At 42.1% G+C, this 22,335-nt stretch overlaps 1 protein-coding gene across 2 annotated transcripts; it reads right to left on the minus strand.

The window, feature by feature from the left end:
- Positions 1-492: 492 nt before the first annotated feature.
- Positions 493-20,696, minus strand: c1qtnf12 (C1q and TNF related 12). 2 transcript variants are annotated; one of them, XM_080763767.1, is made up of 8 exons: positions 19,154-20,696; positions 9,322-9,426; positions 8,516-8,627; positions 7,895-8,070; positions 5,247-5,355; positions 4,921-5,014; positions 1,811-1,889; positions 493-1,651 (listed from the first exon to the last, which is right to left on the minus strand). In XM_080763767.1, exons 1-8 carry the CDS (start codon positions 19,331-19,333, stop codon positions 1,553-1,555), a joined length of 954 nt encoding a protein of 317 aa, XP_080619893.1. In that variant the 5' UTR covers positions 19,334-20,696; the 3' UTR covers positions 493-1,552. The 2 variants fall into 2 exon arrangements, with proteins under 2 accessions (XP_080619893.1, XP_080619892.1); XM_080763766.1 differs by having other exon boundaries at positions 7,895-8,079; positions 19,154-20,693.
- Between the last annotated feature and the right edge of the window lie 1,639 nt (positions 20,697-22,335).

Consider the following 22,335-nt stretch of genomic DNA (forward strand, 5'->3'; position numbering starts at 1 on the left):
TCAGCCGCGTGTACTAATAGTCCGACACGCAATAGTCCGATTTACCCTTACCCTTACCCCAAACGGGAGGCATACTTTTGTTAGACATAGCATTTAGCATTGGTCCGACTGGATTAAGGTTGGTGAGGGGTGCGTTAAGACGACCAGATGTCCAAACCGTCACCGCATGCGATTCAGTCAGTATACAACTGGAAACTTCAAAAGTCTGGAAAAATAAATAGCCATTGGATTCGTAGTGGAAATTGTAGATTGAACAAAAATGAATTTCCACAGTTTTACACCTGTAAACCTGACAATAAGATCGAGTTCCTTGGACTGAATGCTATGCAAAATAAAAACTAAAAGTGATAAAACTCTAATTCCACAGCAATGGCTGCCACTGTTTACAAAATGTATCCAAAACAGGAATGATCCAAAACAGTTTTCTTGCACTCCCAGAGGATGCTTTCAGTACTGTGTATTGAAAAAATGTTTCTTAGAGCAGCAAAAGACAACAGTAAGGCGTGGTTTAATTTCAAATTACAGCATACAGTACATGTATCATACGCGCTAATAAAATATCATAGTAAAAAGATATTCTTGCAATCGAATGTGTGTGTTTTCTTAAGAGTCTGTATGATCCAAGGTCAAGCTGAAACAGATAGGCATTTGCCACAAAACGAGTGGATACACTTAAAACATAAATACACAAGTCAATGCATTTCTAAAGATTTTCCAATGTTACTGGACTATCCGTATCATAAATTATAGAAAATGTTATGCCAGAAAGTGTAATAAACGTGTGATAAATGTTAAAACTCTAACAATAATGGCACGGTAAAAAAAAGATCTTGGCAAAGAGTCACTTTCTGCTCAATTGCAGTCAAACAGCTTTAACAAGATATTTTAAGAAAACTGTAATAACACAGTATTAGCTATGTTACAAAAATATGTAATTACAGACATACATTTTCCAAGACGTGGGCCCATATAATGTCTGATGAGCATATTGCCATTGTCCAGTGTACTCACAGAGTCTATGTACCATACATAATGCGTATACATGTGAGATTGAGTTCATAAGAGAAAATAATATTTACTTTGAAAAGTTGATTGTACACAATCAATCACGTAGACGATACACAAATATATGCCTTAGAACATGTCATAGAACACAGACTCCTATCTGGAGTTTGCACAGTTTTCCAATGCAGAAAATATGACATTGACATTTTTGGTGTACTATTAAAGATTGTCAGCCATGACAATTGAACAGGTCTATTCACCGTTTTATTTGTCTGGTTTGTCTGTTCATGGGACAGCAAACTGCAAACGTTTTCTTGAGCAGTGACAGTGCATTGTGAAAGAAAAACGTAGTCCAGTATCTTGAACACTGTCGTTTCAACATTTGCCAGGTACTAAAGTCAAGTAGCAACCATATCTTTTTCTCTGTCGCTAGAATCCTCTCGATCCCCCGCATGGATGATACAGTTTGATAGTGTTCATTAGTCCGTTGATAAGCAGCACAAATGGCTGACTCGTCTGACTTGCTCCCGCAGGGAGAGCTATCAGGCTATACCCCCAATAGCATGCCCATAAAATCAGAGCCATTCTGTATTGTAATTGATGCTCCTGCAGCATTGTCCACAAATATCGAGGTGTACTGTCCAGCCTGTAAAGAAAAGAATGGGAATGTATAAAAAAAAAAAACACTATTTTGTGCGTATGTGTGTAATGATTGTATATGCTGTTCTGTGCTTGGGTGTGCGTCTGTGTGTTTGTGTGTAATATGTTCTCTGAATGTTCCTTTTGATAGAGAACGTAATTTTACCTGTAGCTCCAGCAGCCCTTGCACACTGACTGTGAATATCTTGCTGTTGCTTTCCAATCCAACTATCATCTCCAGTGACCTACAATCAAGATGGAAAACCAAACTTTAAAGATGGAGTGCTGTGATTTTTTTCCCCCACCCTAAAACATGATCATCAGGTCTTATTGTTATATAAGGAGGTGTAATTCTTTCAAAAAAGTGCACAGTATTTGTTAAAATGTTGTTTTTATGTGGGCACGCCCACCAGTTCATTAAATATGCCTGGTTTGCCTGGTGGGTGGTGATGGGTTGTGATCCACCTGAACTGAAGCCGCACCCACAGCTGTAGTTGTATGATAAGGGGGAGGGGTTAGGGGAGGTGCTGATAATGTGATGTCACTATATTACTGTTTATTTCATTGGCCCGTTTGGGTTCAGCCTCCAGGAAGAAACCCTAAATACAAAGTTAATACACCATTGCACATAAAAACGACTCCAGGGTGTCTAATGAAGTACTGTCACCTCAGAGACGCATGAAAACCTGGAAAAATACAAACATTGTGGCACTCCATCTTTAAAGTAAACACAACCAACTTTCTTATAATATTTCAATGTCAAATTGGCTTTTCAATAGACGAGGTTAAGTTAGCGTTTAAAACATGTTATCGGGGGCGGCCTGAAGACTGCACACTGTGTGGTTACGCTGCTGCAGGCTTCAAGCTCACAGCACGAGCACTGGCTCCTGTTTAGTGGAAAATGCAACATTTTTTATGGCAAATCAATCATGTTTGTCCTCACTCTTAACTGCCACCTCAATGAGCCTCATTTCACATTCTCTAAATTTTCGTGTGTGGGAGGGAGGGCGAGACTGTCTGGAGCTTTGGCTAGAAAAGCAAAAACCAAGCACTCTCTTAGGTTAAGTAACCCATCATAATAATATTATTTATACGTTCCTCTCATTATGCCATTCTAGGTGGGAGGCGGTTGGGCTCCATAAGCTCCAGGGGAGAGTTTTGGGAGCAATTCATTTCAACAATTTTCTCAGACTTTAAGTAAATAGAAATGTTGAAATGCTGAGGAGTACTCATAATAACCGCTCCCCACCGGACTTGGGATTTCTGCCCTGCAGAATCTCTGTGTAACGTTGTTGTTCATTATCCGCCTCCCACATCCCAAACAAGGGCATTTTCTCTGCACAGTGCTGAGAGCAGCACACCGAATGGGGTGTCAGAGGTGAGTCTATAAAGATTAGTAATAGGCGACAGGGACGACGTCCCTGAGTGAGGACATTTCCTTTAAAAGACCTGCTCCTGCTTTTATACAGGAAATGCCAAGCTGGTTCCACACAAACTATAACAGACAACACCTTTAACAGCTCATAAATCCTCAAAAAACATAAACTGGCATTATAGACACTAACAAACTATCCTATGGTAGAGGTTAACAAAGTATCCAGACAGAATGTAAACAACGCAAGTGAGGCCAAAGTCTGATTCTATAGATTCTTTTATAAGAATCACTCTTCAATTTAATGTATTGCTTTTTTTCTTTTTTTTTATGTGAAGTTTTTTTCTTTTTTTACCACAGAATATGTTATGTAAGCCATAACAAATAAGAACCACATGTTCACAATCTACTAAGGTGACAAAGTGCACTATAGTTTGATTGGATTCATGGGGAGTAGCTAGTAAAACCCAGTAAAATCTGCAGGTCTAAATGCCTTGACATTTACTACTTTATTGACTACTTCATTCACATCACAAGCAATAAAACAAATACACAGTGTAGGTGACATTTCTCATCCACTAAACAACAAATATAAACTCCATTCTGGCTCAGATGTAGAAACACTTGATAACCAACATCCAGAACCATCAAAACCTATACCAGAAAGCTGCTAAATAGAACACACTCCCCTGACAATCTGTCAATGTTGTTGTTTTCTTTTGGTTGCTGTTCTGTGTTTTTTGGCTGGACTACAACAGTGGGGCCAGCCCTATAAACAAATGCCTTTTTACTGACTGAGTGAGTCACTGAGTGACTGATGAAGTTACACAATTAGTTGGCCAACTTGGCCAGTTGGTCTAACAACAAACTAGCCAGCCAATTGCAGAGCAGTCATCCCAGAGAGATGGCTATATGGGATGAAGTCTATCCAAATAACCAACCTTTTCTTCATCATTAACTTTGATGCCAGTAAACGTGGATGATCAATTAAGCTGGCACGACCAAACCTCCGCCAGGATATCACCAAAACACAAAATATTTAGCCAAATTCCGATTCTATTTTTAATCATTAATATTAACATTGAAGTCAATGAGACCACCTGGGTGCAAAATCTGCAAATCAATTTTGCACCCAGGTGCCCCCCAAAGGGGCAGACGGCGCCTATGGCTATATTTTTATATTTTATGTGGTGGTTTACATTTTCTCTTTCTTTCTCCCATACATTGTTTAAATGCTATTTTCTCGCTGTGAATTAATAATTATAAGTAGTGGCCATAGCTGATTGGGCTTCTGCCATAGCTGAGTGACGTAGAAAGGCCATCTGGGAATTTGAAGGTCACTGGTTCGCCCCCCAGCCTGCCAGTCTAAAGGCTGCAGCATACTCCAACTGAACACAACATTTGTTCTGCTTGAAATGACGTCATAAGAACTTCGTCATGCCTTGTCGACGTTCTGTTCAGTAGTTCCTGCATCTCCAACTAGCCGAACACCTCTGCTAAGCCAAACATCATGTGTGATATAGTCAAACACTCAATGCGCTTATAATTTATATTGTTGTAAATTGTAATGTATATTGTTTTATTTCCACAATCTGTCAGCAATGTACCACAGACAGTTTTGATAAAGGTTGGCTGAGGATAATCCCTAATCCCTCTCTTAGTGATTTGATTCACGAGATTTGTGCTTAAACATTTCTGCAATAAACAAACATTTATGACACCCCCTATGGTTGGAAGTGAAATCTGCATTGTAAATTTGGGATAGACTGGACACTGCATTCATTATTTGTGACATTTTGCAGGGGATCCCCTGGAATCCCCTCAAGGACCCCTGGGGGGTCTGCAGACCCCACTTTGACAACCACTGATTTACTCTGTTTATCAGCCTGGTCAGTCATACTTACGTGTATCTGTGACACAAGGACTCGATGCAGATCAGAACTCGAACATTGTCTCTGGCTCTGAGTTGATTCTTGCTCCTCTTCACATCATTGTGATCTGTAATTTGAAGACCCCAATTGTCACTATAAGCCGGACCATACTGGGCTGAGAGGAACGCCACACTTAAACATTTCATGTATTCATCCCTGAGAGAAAACCCATTTCCTCTGTGAAACATTGTAATGTATTGTCAGGACTCGAGTCTTCCCAGAACAGATGAAATGCGAGGCCCTTGTTATAATGTACAGTACACTGCATATTGCAGCCTGGAAATGAGTACCGTATTTACCAATATGGACGTTGGCAGAGAACTGGTAGATCCCAGTGACGGGAGCTGTGAATCGACCCGTAGACTGGTCCATTCCTGTTCCTCTGAGAAATGCTCCTTTAGCTGGGGGCTGAAAGTAGAGCAAAGTACCAACATGTGCTTTTAGTCACACCACAGTTTACCGATAGTATAAAATCATTCATGTAGGCAAAGGATGCTGCTGCAATTTATTCCTGTATATCTGAGGCTGCAGAAATATGGCCCTTTTAAAGACCTGTGGATTCCCTGTTCCCACCTCTTTCTACCTCTGATTCCCTGAATAAACATTTCAAATATCCCTTGGCATAAATTATCTTCACCTCTTCCTCTGACGAGCGGAGTCCCCCAGGGGAGCATACTCTTCTTCTTAGTATACATTAATGACATGCAGTCAGCCTGTGGCTGCAATCTGTATCTTTTTGCTGATGATGCTGCTCCTCTTGTCTCACACCAAGACAAATTGGAGTGCTGAGTTCAGAGCTGCTCAAGATCAGTTCCTGGCTAGTAGACAATAGGCTGTCTCTACTGTACATCTCGGCAAAACAGAGTCGATTCTCTTTGCGTCTAGAGCGAAAAATAAAGAAATCCCCTGGGTTCAAGGTCGTAGCTGGTAACTATGAAGCTTCGGTCAAGGTACCTTGGATGTATATTGGACAACAACCTATCCGGAGAGAGTATGGCATTACAGGTCACAAATAAGGTTAACCAAAGAGTGAAATTCCTCACTAGAACATCCTCATTCTTAAATAGAAATGCTCTGGAAATATTAGCAGGGGCTCTGGTCCAATGTCATTTTGACATGGTACACATTACACAGGTACATGTGCAGCTTTGAAAAATAAACTCCAAACCTCACAAAATAAATTAGTTAGGGTTATCCTAAAACTCCATCCCAGAACACATCTTCTCCCTACTCATTTTGATAGCCTCAATTGGCTCAGGGTAGACGAAAGAGTTTCATTAATAAAACTGTGTATGGTCCACAGGATACAAAGCAAGGACACCCCGACATACCCTCATAACTATTTTTCTAAGGTTAGTAACGTTCACAATCATTTCACAAGACGTAGTACCACAGACCTTATACCTGTACATTTCAGCAGCTGTATGGGGAAAAACTAATTTTTACACTCGGCAGCTGTAAGGTGGAATGAGATGCCCCAAAAGCTTAAAACTACCAGCTCCATTATCACTTTTAAGTCCTCCCTGAAGATATGGCTGGACCTAAAATAAACTTAAGCTAAACTTCAGTGCATGGCTAAGCAGGATACATCCTAACCTAACTTCGGTCTAGGTGCCACAGTCCATCTAATTTGTAAATGTCTTTTTCTTTTAGTTTTATCTCTACTATTACTTGAAATTATTGTACATTGAATGCTGTATCCTTTTACTATTGCATATCCCCCTGATGTGTGTTATGTACCCATTGTCTCTTGTGTACACATACATATAGGCACACGCACACATACGCACTCACACGCACTCACACGAAAAACACACACAAAAATAAATAATAATAATAATTACATAATAATTATTATATAACGCCATTCCTAAAACACTCACATGGACACGCTCGAGTGGCAGAGTGAGTTCAACGTTGTTTAACGTAATTTAATGCCATCAGATAGGACTTTCTGTTTGGATATTGTACAGTATGGGCTGTCAAGGCCAGAAAGTATTTTTTTTGCCACACGCATACCCTCTTTTTACCATGGGACTACCTTTTTTGCTGAGCCTGGGAGTCGATGGCCGCTGATGGGGCGCTTGTTTTGCAGATTAGTGTTAAAGTTAGGGTTAGGCATAGTTTGCGTTGAGGTTAGGGTTAAATTTGGGCATCATTTTTGTGAGGTTATATATTATAACCCCGGCGCTGTAAAACAAGCGCCCGGCTACTACTAGTAGGACTCCCCCGCTCGGCAAAAAAAGAGAGTCCCCTATTACCATAGTGCAGTATTAGAAAGGTAAACTAAAGCATGATTTATACTTTGTCGTATGACAGTGTCACATAGCAGAACATAGCAGGTCTACATGTTCACAATGCATTGCATGATCCGTGACAGGTTGTGAGCTTGTAGATCGGATATTTTCGCCATGTGACACCATACAACAGAGCATGAATCAGGCATTGCGAAGGTACAGTATATGGCTAGGCTTAAAGCCTTGTCGGGCCTGTCCCAACGGGGCACAGTTCTTCCACTACTACAGCATGCTGTTTCAAACAGTGTCTATTTCTGTCCTCTCCCCACACTTTATTCCAAGTCACAGACAGAGTGCCTTTTGTGTGGCGCCCCAGAAAAGTGATGTGGAGAATTGAAAAAGGAGATCTTTTTTTTGACCAGAGAGGGAGCTAGTCTTATTATGGCTCAAAATGGTGCCGCCGTGTCAGCGCCAGTCGCCCACTTTGCGGGATGATCCACCCCCGTACAAACGGAATGACGATTGCCATAACGCTTGTTCTTTCAATTGCACTTAAGGGGAAAAAAAAGGAAAAAAGAAAAAGAGTGGGTAGGAGGCGAAACAGACGAAGAAGAATTAACTAAAATCTTGACTTATTTTTCTCTCTTTGTGGCCTGACCTGGCACCAAGGTTTGCGAGTAAAACATTTCCATTGTTTCAAATAAACATACCGTCTGAAAGTTTTGCAATTCCACCAGAGTCTTCTTGTCGACCACCACGGGTCCCTTCAGCTTGCAGTGGAAGGCCTCCTCTATCCGCCGGTAGGACGTCATTCCCTCCAGAGTGAGGAGCGCTGTAGGGAGCTGACTGGGGCTGGTCTGTCTGTCTAGTGCTGCTGCTCGTCTCTCTGTAGCCTCTGACACACGCATGCACCCACGCATGTGCACACGCATGTGCACACGCACGCACACACAGACACACACACACACACACACGCACACACACACGCACGCACACACACACACACACACACACACACACACACACACACTCAGGCTATTAGACCTTGTAGGCCATAACCATAGTGTTAACTATACTGAAGTCCAATCTTATGACGGATGAATTTGTGACGAGGTAATGAAACTCGTAAATGAATAATGCATGTTATGTATACAGTCGGACTACATCACTTTGAAATTTTATTTTTGTAGACGATGAATAATCACAAATAAGCTACGAACACGATTAACCCTATATCCATCTATTGGGAGAATGCCGTGTGCAATTCTAATAAGGCGTGGAGGCTAGCTGCAGTGAGCCATGTTGTTTGGCATAAAAACTTTTCTGCAAACCTTTTATCATTTCTTTGAACTCCAGCAGCAGAACTTCCTGGGTGACCTCTGCCCCAGGAGTGCCAGGAGGTCCCTGTGGGCCGGGTGGCCCTGGTGGACCTGGTGGACCAGGCTATACCAGCAAGCAGAAAAGCAAAAATATCAATAGTTTTAAAAACAAGGTAATATCGGACAAGGGCATGTATACAAAAGGAGCCTGCATACAAACTGAACTCGGAAAGTACATCTCTTATGCATATTCATAGAAAAGGGCTTGCCAGGCAGGCTCTATACTATAGAGCCTGCCTGGCAAGCCCTTTAGCTCTATAGGGATTGCTATAGAGTCTATAGAGGGATTGCTATAGAGTCTATAGCAATCCCTATAGAGCGCCGCGGACAAAGCCAACTCTGATCGTGACAAATCATGACAATGAACACAATGTTTTGGGCCGATCAAATAATTTATAAGACGAAAAACAAAACAAATAGTGTTGTCTCCTGACTTTCTTTTCTTCTTTCTAATGATTTGATCGGCCCAAAACATTGTATTCATTGTCATGATTTGTCACGATCCGAGTTGGCTTTGTCCGCGGCGTAACCGTCTTTAAATAAATTAAATAAGAAGTGCCGATGGGAGAATGCATTGGGGTTTCATTTCCTGGGCCACTCGTTTTTCTGAAAGGGGGAGGGACTGCGGCACTCTATTTCAAAGCGGTGTCAATATATTATAATAAGGGAAATCTTTTGAAAAATGAGAGTATAGTAGATAAAATACAGGACACATTCCATCCAACCAAGATAAAGGTTTTTATTTTTATTTTTTTTACCAGGGGCCTTTTCCGTTTGCGACACTTTCCAGGAAGGTGGTCGACGGGTCGTTTCACAAAGTCCATCCATGAACCTAATGGATCCACTCTCTGGCTGTCAGCGACCTGGTTCAAATGAGATGACACACAGGCAGGCAAAATACATTATGCAATGGAAACGTAAGATGGAAAACGTAATGGGATTTTAATTAATTAATTGTTTTTCCGTAATATTCAGTGAGTGTACAATAAAATCCTTGCACGTCCATTTTTTTTACAGTACACTCAGAGTTAACCACTTATAAGCCTATAACCTATAGCAAAAATAGCAAGCTGGGGAGAGCAACGGACTGAGCAAAAGCTGCTTCTTTTCACCTGGCAGGAGGGAGTTTCTCCGGTTGGATGTACTGTAGCACGTGGAAGGAACACGTTATTCCTACCAGTTCCTTTCCCCTCTAGGGGGAGACAGTATAGAACTCAATCCACTGCAGTGCATTGGTCTTGGGGCCGAGCCTCTATACTTTTGACTTGAGTGCTACTTGTATTTAATTTGTAACGCTACGCTACCAACGTTTTTTGTGCACAGAAAAACTATTGAAGGCACAATATTGCATTGTGGGTTTTGAGCTGACAGGACCTTTTTGATGTCAATGTGATCTGTACCTGCACAGATTTTGTTGATCTACTGGTAGATCAGAATCTACCTTTTGGGCACCCCTGCTCTATACAAACACAACTGGCCGTGTTCGGTGGGAGGGAAGCCTGCCGGGGAGGATGCTCTTTATCACTGTGCTACTCCTACAGGCCGGGGTGGCACCTGTCACCTGAACGGGAGGATGCTCTTTGTCACTGTGCTACTCCTACAGGCCGGGGTGGCACCTGTCACCTGAACGGGAGGAGTAGCATGTGGTGCGCTACGGTACATCCCCTCGGTGGGGGCCCCTCACTAGCAAGTCAGCCAGTGACAAGAGAAATGTGTGGAGAGAAAGGTGGCATAACGACTAAATTGGGGAGAAAAGGGGGTAAAGATAATTGGCTAATCTTAAAGAAATGTACATTAACAATTGCCCAAAGTAGGTATGCTAGGGTTAATGTGGTTAATTATACTGTTTATCAGCAGTAACAAAACATACACTGAAATCTACAGCATAAGAGATGTTTGATGTGTTTGTAGGCAGAATTATACGGTAGACTCAATGAAATGATGATAGGAAAGTGAACCCATCTGCAAAAAAGGGGGTGGAAAATTGAGCTCGGAATCTTCTTTAGAGATCTCAAGCACACTGACCAATTGCATGTTATACATTTAAATAAGGTGGAATATTGTTGGGGCGCCCGCTGGCCAACTGGCCCAGGCGCATGCCACATATAGGCTCTGGCCTGACAGCGTGTTGCGTATTCGATTCCCGTTCATGACGACCTTTGCTGCATGTCTCTCCCCTTCTCTCTCTCCCTCTTTCCTGTCAAAAAACAAATCTAAAAAAAAGAAGTGGAATATTGTTGTTGCCAGAATATTTCTCTAAACACCACTAAATTGCACTCTTTCAACAATTATAATGAGTCTTTAAAAGAGTGCTAATTGCAAGATTCATCAGATAGTTTATCCTGGAATGGCCTGGAATGGCACACAATGCAAAGTATTGTACCTATACAGTACGTAACTAAATCCAATGAGTCATAATTTCTGCTTACAAACCATCATTGGAAAATCTTGCCCTAAGATACTATTAAATGGTGCCAGACAGGTCACACTGCGAAACCCCTCTTTCTTTCTCTCCTTCCCGCTCTGCTGCGATTCCTTGAAGAGGCATGAGGCAGCGGCTTTTTCTTTCGTTTTGGGTGGTGTCACATTGCCAACTTATATGTTCTTTCGCCACTCCTCTCTGAAAGGTTCAACTCTTTTTTTTTTGCTTATTTTTTCATTCCAGATGATAACTCAGGTACCACGTCAGTTCTTATTTGCCCAATAGGCTTGGATGAATATAAACAAACTGATTTTCCCCCCCTTTTTTCTTCAACACGTGAAAATTTCCATGAGCCACAATGTGAGAAATGTGCGTGTGATGTAGATTCTATGGATTGCAGACCTCAATTAGTCTACAACAACGTGGGCAACACTTGTGTGGTCTGTGGGATTCAATCATGTATTGATTGAATTTGTAAAGGGTGAGATAACCTGTACTGTACATGTATGTGAATACCATAACAGTCAACCAAGGAGTGTTTATGATTTAGGACTGCTGCTCTATATTTCCTAACCAATGCACATTCTTGTCCTCCTTATCTGCAATAACTTCAGTTATAATGAATTACTGTATAGGAAAATGATGTGTTTGTGAGATAGCTAATGATACACCCACACACTCTAAAGAGACGTCTCAAGCAAATAGTTCCCTGCAAACTGTGGTAGTCGTGCTGGTCTGGTTTCACGCGCATGGCTAAAATTGAAGCCGTATGGATTCCAATGGCTGAATATTCCTTGAATCTTCCCCAAGTCCTTCCCCAAACGTCAAGTGACTGTGGTTGAGATAGAAGACGAGATAAAGATGAGCCATGGAGGTGAGCTGTCTGAAATGGAATTTGTTTAGGTTTGGCAGCAGGACACGGATCACTTATCTACAAAACTAACATGTCCCTTTCTTTACTGTCAAAGACTCTCCTCTTGTTACACAGCAACAAAGTAACGCCTTGTTTTTGTCTTTTAATATGCTGGAATTAAAAAAAAATCTCCTATTTTGGTTTTGAAACAATTTTCTTTCTATCTCTCTATCTCCCCGACTCTCCTCTTTTCCCCATGACAGCAGACAAAATAAACAATTTAAGAGGCACAGTGCCTCCTGCATGTTCGAAGACTCTGTGTTTTTGTTGCGATTTCGAGGCTTGGAAGCAGATGAAAGCGCAAGAGATTTTGTCACGACATGGATACTTTTACAATACTATCTGTATCATTTCCATAAAGTGCTTTTCCCCCTGGAGTCAATGCCATGTAACAATTAAACCTGTCAGTAATATTATTCCTTAGTGTGTATACATGTTTTCCAAAAGTTTAACAATTGTTGCTGCACTGAATATTGGAATGGGGTGGTGGATGTAACACAACTCTATCTCTGTGCCTGTGGTAGTCTGCATATACTTCCACGAGGATTAATTGTGAAAAGTGTGTCTGTAAGATACTGAAGTGAATCACTGCCACAAACGATTCTCAGGCAGCTCTGTCTGAGAATCCCCCCACCCCCCAAAAAAAGAAAAACACTGACAGCTTGTGAGAAACAAAGAGTGCTCCGGCTGCTAAACCGCAAGAAACTCAGAGCTTCACATCCCCTCTCGTGTTTATGGCATAGATCGTTGTCTGCTATTTCAAAGATGTCAAGCAGCACAAGTCGGCCCCCACACGTGACTTATAATTATAGATCTTAGCTATTCCCTGCATTATAATAATACAAAAAAGCAAACCATTGCCAGGAAATCAGCTATACCCTGGGCTTGTTATCCTCTTTAGCACACGCCATTGTAATTAAACTATTAAAACCATGCCCTAGAGGATTTGCTGTGCTCAGGGAAGTCAAGCTAGGACCAAGATAATTATTAACTTAATTTCCAGACTACAAAATAACAGCAAATCCTTGAATAAATAGTGTAACGGACCGTCAACTGTCATGTTCAAACCTCTCAGATTCGCTCAATGTGACTTATTGAAGGTACTGTAGGTATATGCCCTGGTGATTGATTGTGGCCTCCACAATCAAGAAATGAATCATTGTCTTCGTGTGAGTCACTAGATTGACATGTCAAACTTCAAAGCACCGCGCAGAAGCCCACGCACACAGACTTGGGAAAACCATGTTGCCTGACGACATGGCAAAAGCCTGTCAGAAAAGTTCAATCTCTCACTTGCTGCTTTTGACTGTGGGGCAAAATAAACTATGGCTTTGCTCACATACCTCTGCATCAGCACGTAAAGCTCATGAACAATGTGTGGGAGAAAGCAGGCCGAGGTATCAGTCTGTGGGTTGATGAGGAACACAAGCTCTCTGGCTTTGATGGCTGGTGTGTTGTGTGTGCAGCAGAATGGCCTCGTCTGTCAGCAGGTGTGAGCACACGCCATTCCAGCACTGACAAGGAAAATGTGTCAGACTTTCCCAAGGTGGCAAACTTTAAATCGTCATGACACGTTTCTTTTCTCAGTGATTTGGCTTTAGACCTGTACCTCTCTCTCTCTCTGCAGGAATCAAACTTTTAGTAAGGGATTTGCATCTCAACCAGGGGGCACACGGTAGAATTCGATAGTGCTAGTGCATGCATGAATGATTATTTCTAGAATTCTGATTTACAAAGCATAACTTTATAGCTCAGATTTTAATGCATTACATTTGAAGGAATTAACGAATGAGCCATTTTGATCATACAGGAGCAAAGGCTTACGACATCACCTTGGGTCTCTATGAAAAATAAATCTATGTGCTTTCTTCTATGTACAGTATGTTTGCTGTTTATTTGAGGCAATAAAAGGGGGAACTATTTCCCTGTGGTACCATGCTACAAAAAACACAAACAAAACAGTTAAAACTTGCCTCTGGGGCTGTAACTGATATTGAAACTCAGCCTCACTGAGTTATTTACTAGCTTATTACTAATTATGTTCTGCATCTGCACTAGCTGCTTCTGGACTATTTAGATTCAGTACATGCTGTTATTACAGTATGTCCGAGATAGCAGGTTTGATGTGTAGGCCTACTTGCTATCCTTCCTAATTGCTTTGCAGCATATACCGTAGTTGTTTTCTTAGCATTCTATTCCTTCACCCTGTTGTTTGTTGACTAGGGAACTTAGTCCACCTGCTGTCAACTTCTATCTATACAAACTATCTACACAATGGAACGCACCATTGAACTTCAGCTGCTGATGCAAAACGTTACTGTGTTTCACATTGGACAGGATGACAGAGAGCCTTCCATATAATCCCTTGTTTTTACACCAGCGTACTTCTCTCTGTGCAGTCATCCATGCATGGATGAAAGGGTCTATGCCTAACAGGGCCTGTCCCATCCTGGGAGGCAGGGAGGGATCCCCTGGCTGAGAGCTGTTATGGCTGAGGGAAACCAGGGAACCTAGTGCGTGCATCTAGTGCGTGCATCCCAGTCGCCATGCATCCACCCCCATGTTCCCCATCGGTGCAGCTCACAAGCGCAGACTCCCTTGAGGATTTACCACCGAAGTGCTAAATACAGTCAGACATGCAATGTTGACTCTGCCCTCCTCTCACTGTGTTATTACTCAATTGGTAAGCAAGCACAAGGCCTGGTGGGCAAAACATGCTTACACTTACCACATTGAAAGTATATGCTGCTATTAGTTCAAGAAACATTAAGGGTTACTGAAACACATTTTCATTGTTGGGACATCATATGAATTATAGTTCTGAAATAATAATATAGTAGGCTAATGCAAAAATGTTTTGAAATGCATGAATAATGCCACATTTTATATTCCTTGTTTATATAGTAACTCTAGATAATGGAGGCTAACCCTAACCCTATAACCCTAATATGCATGCATGTGTGAGTCTGATATATAAAAAAGTAAACAAACTGAAAGACACTCTGATTGCTGTGTCACATCTGTTTTGTGTACAAATTATAGCTTTGAAATTGGAGAGAGTGCTCATTTTCCCTGTGGTAGGTAAAATGAGTTGTTGAAAAGGACTGGATCCAGTTTCATATCAGGTACACAGCTAAGCCTTCTGGGTTTGACTTCGGGGAGAACATATCAGGTAGGGAGTCATAAACTTCATTTACACTTTGTGAGCTTGTAGATCAGCTATTTTTGGCAAGCGATGCTGTCATACGATAAAGTAGTCAGGCTTTAGTTCCTCCAAATTTGATGGGATTCATTTGCGGTTCTCCTTGATGCCACATAAGTACAAAGATGGTTCATTTTTCCACATTACTTTTATTTATACCATTCTCCCCATTCCCATGAGGTTACAGTACTTTACAAATATTTGGAGAAATCTGAAGCATAACACTAACAGGGAATCACAGGGAATTACAAAACAGCTACAGTACTGTATGCCATCTATCATTTCCCGAAAGGTAAAATGTATTGTGTAAATTCTAAAAGGGTAGTTGCCAAAGAATAACAACATTTATCATGTGTCTTGATAGTTGCAATAGAAATTCTAACTATAATGTTTCTTCAAAATGTGCAAACTTCACATATTCCGTGGTCTTTCTTTTTTTTTTTACAAAGAAATATTGTTGTGCAACAAGATTCAACAATCTGGGTACATGGTCATTGCTTTAAAATAATAAATACACGTTCATTTGATGAATAACCAGCACAAGTTGACTGAGTACTAGTGTAACACACAAAAGGGCTATAATAGTGAAATTGTTGTTTCCAGGCTCCAATGTGAATCAAAATTAGAGCAACATGACCAGCACATGATAAGCATCAGGCAAGATTAAGGGATTTCTATAAATCTGGCATCAATCTGAAGTTATTAAAAAGTAGACGAAATCCAAACAAAACAGCTAGGCCCTCTGTGTCTGATATGTAAAAACTGAAATGTTGTATGTCTGGCACTGAAAGTGGCCTGCAATGGGAATATTGTCTTGACAGTTTATTTTACTTGCAAATTTCTAATGTAATGACAGGACTGTTTATTATTTGATTTCTCACTCAATGTCAGATGAGCTCATTAATGAATTGAAAGATGGCAAAAACATGGCCCCTTTTTGGGGAGAGAGAAAGGGAGAGTTAAATGGCGACAGCATACGCTTTCTTCAGTGGAAAATGCATACTTTTTGCTGAGTGATAGACAAAGTATAGCCTAAATTAGCCTTAAAGGTGGGCTACGCTGTCTCCAGCATATATGAGAGGTGGTTTGCTCCCCCTGTGGCCCTGTTTCCTGTGGGACTGGGTCTTGTCTCAAGTGTGTAGGGTAATCCACAAGGTCCCACACACCGCTGCATTAATCATCACTGGGGATGAGAGAGGGGAAAGACAAACCCTCCCCTAGGGCTAAACTCAGCCATTACTCAACATGCTAGGCGTGATGTTCGACTCGCCTCCCTCAATTACAGCCATGGCAGACCCAGCTCCACTGTTCAACAATGACAGATTCCTCTCATCTTTGAGCAGGATACTTTTTCATAAGTATGCCGGTCACACGTCAGACATAACTGATCCACTATACAAGCTCACAACACATCTCGGATACGATTGCAAAGATCTGTTATTTTCGCCTTGTGACACCATTGTGTGAAGGAGTATAGTTTATAAATGAGAGTGGAGAATAATACCGCTTAAATATTGCACCTCTCCGGTGTTTACTGTGGGAGAAGACTCCACGAATTTGGCTTGGGTAGTAGATATTTGTCCAAAAAGGGATATGCTTGCTGATGTTCAATGCTAACCTCATAATAGTACACGCGAACACACAAGTTCACAGTGGTTTAGAAATTCCACAGCCTGTTCAGCCCGCTTCCGCGCCCACGGCCAGGCAAGTGTTACAGGAGCATCGGGAACAGTACGACTTTTGAACAGAACAATGCACAGACTGAACTGATTCATGTTTTAATAGACTCCTTTTTGTACATACATTAATTTATGATGACCTTTTATGTATTATGCACTCACAATTGTCATATTATTATGCACTTTATGCTCCTCTCTTCTCTCTTTTAAGTGCACAACCACGTTTTTTCACCCACCTTACTTGTAACGTGACGTGACAATAAAGATTGATTCTGATTCTGCTTCAAGGATAGCATCAAATACAATTCCACTAAGATTCCATTCAGCGTTGCAACTCCACACCTCAATATTGTGATCAATTTCGAATGGAAAATCTCTCATGGAATGCGGTTTACTGCACCCTGCCAACTCCCCAAATGGGGAATTTGCCAGATAGAAAATTAATGCCATCATAAAAAGATTTTCCACTGTTTCCACAGGGCAAAAGAAAAAAAAAGTAAATGCATTACTTTTGGCTTGTTTAAGAATACAAACATCCTGCCAAGACAGTTCCAGTGGATACTGTGTTTTTATCCAGGACACAAAACCTGCAGATACTGTATTTGACGGCATAAACCTATACAAACCACCCAAGAAAAGCAAATTTGCGGTGTGTCGTGCCCTTTAAAAAAAAAAGAGAATCCAGGATAGAATGGCACCAACAGACACGATGTTTTCCAACCTTGGACGTGCACGGCTGTGCCGTAACCGTATAGATGTTAAGCCCTAAGTCCAGTTCCTCATCAGAGGTGACAGTGTTTGGCAGAGACACTATCTGGCATAACACTGCGTCTTAGGAGTGATTATGTCATTACCCTCAGATTGTGGGAGACGAGATGAAAAGAATGTTGGTGAGGGGGGGTGTGCAGGGGGCTAATCCTCACTGAGGTGTTCTCTTTCAGGACCCTTTCTATGGGGCTTTGTGAGGGGCTTACACGGCATGCTGCCCCAGTTTTTGGGGCCGCACCGCCCCTATCGGATGTCCCAGACACAGCGGAGTCAGACTAGGCCTGTGAATGACAGAATCAATGGGCTGGGAACAGCATAGCCAAAGGTCTTTAAATATCTGCCCACCTAACTTTCCCAGGAATTACATCATGGCAGTGGGCCTGTGGCGGACCTCTAGGGGAAATAGTATGTAGCTTGTGAACACAGTAAAGACACCCCACTCTTCCCGCGGGAAGGGAGAGAGAAGTGAAATCCCAATAGGGTGCAATCTTCAGCCGTCTTGAGGGTTGACACAAGGTCATCCTTCATAGCCTTTGCTTTTACAGGCCCGACCAAGTCAAATAAACATTACCCGGCCACAACCAGCCACAATGTGTTCTTAAAGACACAGACTGGACCTCACTGCTTGATTTTGGGGGTGCAGGGGCGGGGGGAGAAGCCTGGTAGAGACTGAAGAAAATGCTGGTATGGGGCAGTGAGTTATTTGAGAATGCCAACACAATGGGTGGGCTGAAAGCAAAACAAATATTCCATTGGAAAACTTAGGAGATATGCAACACCAGCAATAAACCAATAAATAACAATGTCAAAGGCCAGCTGCTGTTGGACAACGACACAGTGAATCATGTTCAAAGTACCCTTTTAAAAAGCATAAATTGTGTGGCATACTGTAGCTACAACATTTGATCATTTGCAGTTATCATACAGTACATCTTTATCTGAAAGTGCAAAAATGTCTTTATCAGCCATTTAGATGATGCCAGATATCAGATCATAAGACTAGCCTTTCAATGTGATACGCTGAAAGATATGTGGCAGATTTAGGCTACACTGTGATGACTGATGTCTGATTCATACTTCATTGTCCGACAAAACAGCAGATCTACAAACCTGTATAGTTCTGCTATTTTCGGTGTGCAGCGCCTTCCAACGACGAAGCATGAATTGGGCATAATTGATGCGTTGATCAGCCTTTAGATGTCCACATTCCTGACATTCTTCAGGAAGTCATCCATTTAGCATTTCACACATTTCTTGCCGTCACACTCTCTGAGTCTTGACCTATTAGGGCACACCTGTCTCGTTCTAGCTCATCATGCCCTCACCGCATTCATTTGCCCCCGAACACTACAGCGTGCAGAAACGGAACCGTGCATGAAATTATAAAAGGCATTCAATGTCAAGATCTAGTTCAAAACTATAGATTCCATATTTTTTCAGAAAGCTGCACGCTTTCTCCATATCGATTTTCATGTCCGATTATTACTACAATGAAACAATATATATCGGCCGTACAAATCTGATATTAAGCATGGCGTATCATCACACATTGAATAGAATTAAGTGATTTTTTACAAGTAAACTCGTAGAGGGTTGCAATGATTACCTTGACGCTGCCTCCGACCTCCTCGCTGTTGGAGAGCGTGGCGTTGTACGCCTCCGTGTGCTGTGGGGTGGCCTCCTTCAGCCGCTTCCTCTCCTTCTTGGCATCCACCCCTTCCAGAAAGACACACTGAGTCCAAAACACCGCCGCCACCACTGCCAGCGGCCCAGCCCCACACCACATCTTCACACCCGTTCAATCAGCACCGAGAATCCCCCAAGGAAACAACACAGATCTCCTGGTGGTAGAGTAGTAGTAGTCCTGTGGTTTTGGCTCCCGGTGAGGTGCTGAGGATGGAGCTTCTGCTGGGATGTGGGTTCAGAAAAGGCTCTGGGACCCAAGCTGAGGAGAAGGAGACCTGGAGACTGCAGCTTCAGAGACTCCTGTATGTCCAACAGGGCTGTCAGTCTGCACTGTCGCTGTTGCTGCTCTCTGCCCGATGAGCTCTCTCTCTCAGCCAGCAGAATGTTACTGGGGCACCGTTAACTCGAGCCACAACGCCAGGCAGCTTACTCAACTATGAAATGTGTCAAGTAGAATGGTCCCAGGGGAATGACAGATCGGCACAGATCTGACAGCAAATAAACCCATTAGTGAGATTTTTCACGCTTTCTGCTCTGTAGGGGGGTGAATAGTGGGTGGGTGGGTAGTGGTGGTGGTGGTGGGATAGGATGGAATGGGGGGGGGGGGGGGGTGAAAGCAGAGGTGGAGGGGAGGGGCGTCAAAAGATGAGGGTGGTGTTGTAGGAGGGGGGTTAGAGATGGATGGCAATGTTCTCTATTCCCCCTCGCTCCTGCGGTTTCTCACACTGAGGAACGGATCCCCCCTTAAAACAATCTCGCGTGGTATAGCTGGGGCAAAAATGCAAGATCCACAAAACTTGGCTTTTCCTCCGAGAAATGCAGTTCAGCGTTCAGTTCAGTCTGTTCTGTCTCACATGGGGTGCCCGGGCGGGTGCAGGGTAGACAAAGTCCAAGAGATGTTGGAAAAGGTCCAGCTTTGGTCTTTTCCCTGCCTTCTCTTCTTGTCTCCTTCAAAAGTGAATACTAGCCGCCGGCTGCTATAACAAAATGTACAACGCTGAAACCTTTTTTTCTCTCTCTCTCTCTCTCTCTCTCTCTCTCTCTCTCTCTCTCTCTCTCTCTCAGCGTGCTTTGCTGCCTCCGGCCAAAGTAACTCAGGTGTTCTCTATCCTCTCTGTGAGATCATCCAGTCCAAGACCATGTGCAGTTTCATTTCAGAGAGCCCAGCATGTGTGTGTGTGTGTGTGTGTGTGTGTGTGTGTGTGTGTGCGCGTGTGTGTCTGTGTGTGTGCGTGCATGCGTGTGTGTGTGTGCATTCGTTCATGCGTGCGTGTCTGTGTGTGTGTGTGTGTGTGTGTGTGTAAGCGTGTGGTAGGTCCCTCTGCTTGGTCTGTTGCACGCCGTCTTCCCCTGAGTCTCAGTCGCTCCTTTGCTCTCTGACTGAGCTTACAGCAGCACTCACACTGGAGTTTTATCATCACCCCTTCTCCCTCCCGCTTCTCTTCTCTTCTCCCTCTCTCTCTCTCTCTCTCTCTCTCTCTCTCTCTCTCTCTCTCCCCCTCTATCGCCTCTATTTTTCAGGATGGCAATTGGCAATCCCACTGACTTGTTCAGTTCTGTTTTATCTCATAGACGATATGCTCAGCTCAAGTTCTTTGGCAGACAAGTTCTGTGTATGATGTGTTGTATGAGGGCATGTGTATCTTTTAAGAGTGTCTGTCATTCGGGCTCAATATCGTCCTACTCCACCAAAGCCCTGTGTTTAGATCCAAGCAATAGAGAAGAATTTGTGCTCTTTTTTTAGTGGCCCCGAGGCAACATCCTGGAGAATCTGCTGTTTGAAAATCTGCCAGCATGAATACTAACTACATTATGTAGCAGAGAGCGTGCCTGTTTCTAATGTGTTATTACGTATTGGAAATTTGGCCAATTTTGAAGTGAACTGAACTGATATAATGCCAGTTATTCCTTTTGGAATGTTTTTCTTTTTAAGTAGATACACTCTTCGCTACAATTTAAATACTTTTTTAAATGCTCTCAGAGTTCAGGTTCACAAGTAACATCTAAAGCTAAAAGCAAACAGAAGCGCTGTGGACTGAATGAGTCATGGGTGACATCTCCTATGTTCCTGATTGAATGAGTCATGGGTGACATCTCCTATGTTCCTGGCAGGATAAGAAACACGTTGGCTCAGTGATGCAAAGCCCTTAGCTCTGCTTAGCTGCTAATGCAATAACAAATATATATAGGCCTACCGGTATATCAATAATAATAGCAACAACAATATATTTTTTGCACCTTTAAAAATAATTACAGTTATTTGAGGCTACAGTTAAGCAAAACAGATACAATTGTAAATATAAAGCTAAATAAATATAGACACAACCAGAGCATTGATCAATTAAATTGAAAGGTGGTGACTGTAAAGTGATATTTTCTGTTAAAATAGTGTTAAATAGCTATATATTCCCTCATAGTAATCATTGCTATAGCTTAGTAGTGTCTCTTTAGTAAACAAAACAAATCACACCCGTGTGAAGTGAGGGGTGCTCTTATCATCATACATGTGGTCATACATCATCTCACCTCATCTTTGTCTTCAATTTTGAGTGTTTGTGTTTACACAAACACTAAAAGCTGGACATAGGAGCGGCTATCGCCCCTCAAAAATACATATTCAGGGAGGGACCAATTTCATCCAAACATGCATATAGAATACAGGATACACAACTTCACAAATTTGAAGTAATTAAATGCAAAAACAATGAGAAGACTGTAAGACTATACAATTGAAGCTGATGAATGTGTTCCCTTCTGACTGAATATTGGTGACCCATCTGAAAATGTTATTAAAGAGCGGGGCAGACCCATGTTACTGAACAAACACTTAATAATTACCATCATTATGGAGCTTTAACCAAAAACGTTTTGTTTGAATAAAAACATATCCCTTACATCACCTCAGTCAGACTGATCACCATCAGTCTTTAAAATATGATTTTGTTAAAATACTTTTCTGGTATGGTTCTAGAATGAAAGACTATTGTTTTGATTTGACAACACTGCCACCCAGAGACAGAAACCTGTAGTGCAACATGCATAACCGACCTTTCCAATATGGCTCCCTGCTTCGGCCGCTGAGTCCGTTCCAAAGTCAGACTG

The sequence above is a fragment of the Protomyctophum bolini genome (genome assembly GCF_963924005.1).
Source record: "Protomyctophum bolini genome assembly, chromosome: 5".
NCBI lineage: Eukaryota > Metazoa > Chordata > Actinopteri > Myctophiformes > Myctophidae > Protomyctophum > Protomyctophum bolini.

What these genes read in the sequence shown, in the direction of transcription:
- c1qtnf12 (XM_080763766.1), bottom strand. Translation starts at nt 19,333, where the DNA reads ATGTGGTGTGGGGCTGGGCCGCTGGCAGTGGTGGCGGCGGTGTTTTGG. An exon ending in AGGTCGGAGGCAGCGTCAAG is followed by an intron (nt 9,427 to 19,153) that starts GTAATCATTGCA and finishes CATTTGAACCAG; the next exon opens with GTCGCTGACAGCCAGAGAGT. An exon ending in AAGGGCTGCTGGAGCTACAG is followed by an intron (nt 1,652 to 1,810) that starts GTAAAATTACGT and finishes TTTTCTTTACAG; the next exon opens with GCTGGACAGTACACCTCGAT.